The 3,947-nt window shown below is 37.9% G+C and overlaps 1 protein-coding gene across 1 annotated transcript in view; it reads right to left on the bottom strand.

Annotated features, from left to right (window-relative positions):
- Positions 1 to 3,947, bottom strand: part of LOC107559642 (uncharacterized) — a 23,535-nt gene that overhangs the window by 9,771 nt on the left and 9,817 nt on the right. The window contains exon 2 of the mRNA XM_016243540.1: positions 1,445 to 1,557. Coding sequence (XP_016099026.1) covers positions 1,445 to 1,557 — 113 coding nt within the window. The remainder of the gene's footprint in view (positions 1 to 1,444; positions 1,558 to 3,947) is intronic.

Here is a 3,947-nt window from a genome sequence, read left to right as displayed (position 1 = left end):
ACCGCCAATGTTTTCTGGAAGTATTCCTGAGCCCATGTTGTGATTTCCATTACAGTAGCATTCCTGTATGTGATGCAGTGCCGTCTAAGGGCCCGAAGATCACGGGCATCCAGTATGGTTTTCCGGCCTTGACCCTTACGCACAGAGATTGTTCCAGATTCTCTGAATCTTTGGATGATATTATGCACTGTAGATGATGATAACTTCAAACTCTTTGCTATTTTTCTCTGAGAAACTCCTTTCTGATATTGCTCCACTATTTTTAGCTGCAGCATTGGGGGAATTGGTGATCCTCTGCCCATCTTGACTTCTGAGAGACACTGCCACTCTGAGAGGCTCTTTTTATACTCAATCATGTTGCCAATTGACCTAATAAGTTGCAAATTGGTCTTCCAGCTGTTCCTTATATGTACATTTAACTTTTCCGGCCTCTTATTGCTACCTGTCCCAACTTTTTTGGAATGTGTAGCTCTCATGAAATCCAAAATGAGCCAATATTTGGCATGACATTTCAAAATGTCTCACTTTCAACATTTGATATGTTATCTATATTCTATTGTGAATAAAATATAAGTTTGAGATTTGTAAATTATTCCATTCCTTTTTTACTCACAATTTGTACATTGTCCCAACTTTTTTGGAATTGGGTTTGTACAATGTGCTCCAATGTGAAATCATAATGTTTACTTCGATGAGTTAAGGTACATTCACACTTACATTGATTAAATCATTGGATGTTGGCAAGCAGGAATTCCTGCTTGACTAAAGTATCTAAGACGACTGATCATGTGACCTCCAACTAAATTAGAGCATTCTGGGAAATTAAGTGTTCTTTTATCTTACACATATACATATACATATACATATATATATATATATTAGGGCTGTGCAAAAAATCAAATGCGATTTTCATGCGCATCTCGTTAGTAAAGCCGCTCCTGTGAACAGTAGTAAATCTCCAGCATGTGCGTTCAGATGGAGCGGCATTTACTACAAATCGATTTTTTGCACAGCCCTAATATATATATTGCATATTATAAATCTTAAAAAAATAATAATAATAATTAAAAAAAATAAAATAAATATACAGTGGGTACGGAAAGTATTCAGACCCCCTTAAATTTTTCACTCTGTGAAAAATGTAAGGGGGTCTGAATACTTTCCGTACCCACTGTATATATTTTTTAAAGATTTATAATATGCATAAAATCTACTATTTAATTCAATTTCAATTAAAACATCCAATCTATTATTACATTTAAATTGGAAATTCTTAAACATTCTTTAAAATTCTGTGTGCTTTAATTCAAAAAGGCATTGAAACGTAATTCAGCTGGAATTCTCAATTCCAAAGACCCTACTGTACTCCTATTGGTAACTTCTGCATCTTTATTCTTACATATCAATTAAAGTAACAAAAAGGCTAAAAGCACACACACTTCACCTTTCTCTGGTCCATAGCTGTTCTCAGACATGCTCTCCTCCTCATCCTCTGTAGCAAAGACTCTGTCACACACTTTTACTGGTGTCCCTTTCCTTTTCCTTCCACAGCCACGTCTACAAAACACACACACACACGCATCACATTAAACGGACAGCCTGACCAACTTAATCAGCAACAAATCATAAATCACAGACAAATCAATAACCTGGATACGTCAGTGGATCAATGGAAATCACAGCACAAATCTTGTTCAATTTTGCTTATGTCTATAAATGATAAACATGTGGCAGGAAAACATGTTTAATTAAGACTAGTTTAAAGTGCCTATGTTATTAAAATAGTGCTACCTATACAATTAATCTTCTATACCTTAACTAAATGAAGCCTATCAACTGATCTGAATCATGATCACATCTGAATCAAGCATATCAGAAATATAATGTAATGCTCATCTTAGCAAACTCCAGTAATTAATCCACTGTGCATTCACTCTCCTTCAAGGGGAAGAATCAGTTCGGTGGAATCCCCTGTTAAAAAAACCCAGCATATGCTGGTTAGATATGTTTTGAAGCATGGCAGCTGGGTTGAGCTGATTTAAGCTAGTCCTTAGTTGATCATGAGCTGGTTTAAGCTGGTCCTGAGCTGGTTATGAGCTGATCCTGAGCAGTAGCTAGTTGCTTAGGACCATCTTAAACCAACCCATAACCAGCTCAGGACCAGCTTAAACCAGCTCATGACCAACTAAAGACCAGCTTAAAACAGGTCAAACCAGTTGCCATGATTCAAAACATATTTAACCAGCATATGCAGTTTTTTTCAACAGGATATATATGTACAGATTCTAAAATAACACTGATCTAATCAAGATCTAATCTAATCATAATCATCTAATCATTCAACAGATGCAACTCTGAATGCTTAATTAGACAAGTGTAGAGATTAGGGTTGGGCCGATAGACGATGCCATCGTCCATTGCCGATGGCTGACAGACATCACGATGTTGAGCCGGCATCGTGAGCCCCACCCCCCATACCCCCGCAATCCGCCGCATCCCAATTCCGTTTTTAGCAAGGAAATTAAGTGTACTACAGTACCCCTAAAGGGAATAAATAGCCTACGAGATAGGAGGATAAAAAATATTTCAATACTTTCTCTCACAATTATATCGTTGGGTAATTATGCTGTATAAATTGCGTGCATCAGGGAGCCGCTACTAATATGCAGGGCATTGAAACCACTTTCGAATGCGCGCTATCATTTTACTTTCACTATCATTTTTGGTCATAGACAACATATATTGAATATATGAGTTATTGCCTAAGCGGGAAATAAAAAAAAAAGTTTATAAAAACGTGGGCTATATAAAATTTCATATTGTTCCATTTGTTTTGCGTATGCTCGTGTCGCTTACAGTTAAAGTTAGGGGTGCTCCGATTGATTGGCTACCGATCACTATCGGCCGATAATCACGTTGGAATGATTGATCGGCGGTCTCTTAAAAGCCGATTTCAAAAAAACGATCTCAAGCTGATGACGCTGCGGTGAGAGGTTTGGCACGTCATGCAGCGGCACCTTCTCTGTCCGGCGCGGGTGAAACAATTATAATTCTGATGGTGAGGTACTCACCTTCATAATTCTTCATTAAATAACTTATAAAGTAATTTGAAAACCTTGTGTGAGTGATTTACCGCGCGAGCGCTCTCTCTCTCTCTCTCTCTCTCTCTCTCTCTCAAAATATGCAAATGGGTTCAAATCACCACACATCGCGTCTGTCTACAAGCGAGCTGCCGCTGCACAGTTGACAAAGGAATTGTCACTTGCACAGTCGAGGCAGTGTCACATCGTCACTAAAGTTGATAAATTGCATTTCTTTTTAATTCTTGCCAGTGTTTAACCATTCAGCGCTTGCGCGCTCTCCTGCCCACTCGCAGCGCACACACATAATGCCAGGTTCACATTACTCTGTTTGCAGTGCATACGTGGTGCGTATTTTTTCCGCGCTCATGTTAACGGATTAAAGCGTTCACTACACACGGTTGCGGTTCAGCAGTGCGTTCAGGAGTCTGTTGCTGCGCTGCAAGCTCTGAATTAAAGTAACAGCGCATTGTTTGCAGTAAATATGAACATTGATTGACACGAAAATGTAGTAATTACACCATAAATGCATATTATTAAAGTCTACTGTGTTTCACAGTCAACACGTGGCTTTTTGGCTAGGTTTAAAGGGAAAGAGCACTTTTAGATAAACAAGGCAATAATAGATAGCACTCCTGGAGGTAGGAAAACATAGTTCTTTATGAATCGCAGGATTGCTTGTAATAAAGATTTAAATGCAAAAGTAAAGGCAGTAGAGTTGACTATTTCTGTCAATGGTAAGTTTGTGATAACGTAAGAAAATTAGTTTAAATGTTTTGCCAATTGCTTGAGCAACTTAATATATAAATCTAGAAGTAAATGCAAAAGTAAAAAGCATTGAATAATGTGTTGCTTATATTTATTGTG

This window comes from Sinocyclocheilus grahami, unplaced genomic scaffold (genome assembly GCF_001515645.1).
Source record: "Sinocyclocheilus grahami isolate Dianchi unplaced genomic scaffold, SAMN03320097.WGS_v1.1 scaffold693.1, whole genome shotgun sequence".
Classification (NCBI taxonomy): Eukaryota; Metazoa; Chordata; class Actinopteri; order Cypriniformes; family Cyprinidae; genus Sinocyclocheilus; species Sinocyclocheilus grahami.
This window is presented reverse-complemented; position numbering and strand designations above follow the sequence as displayed.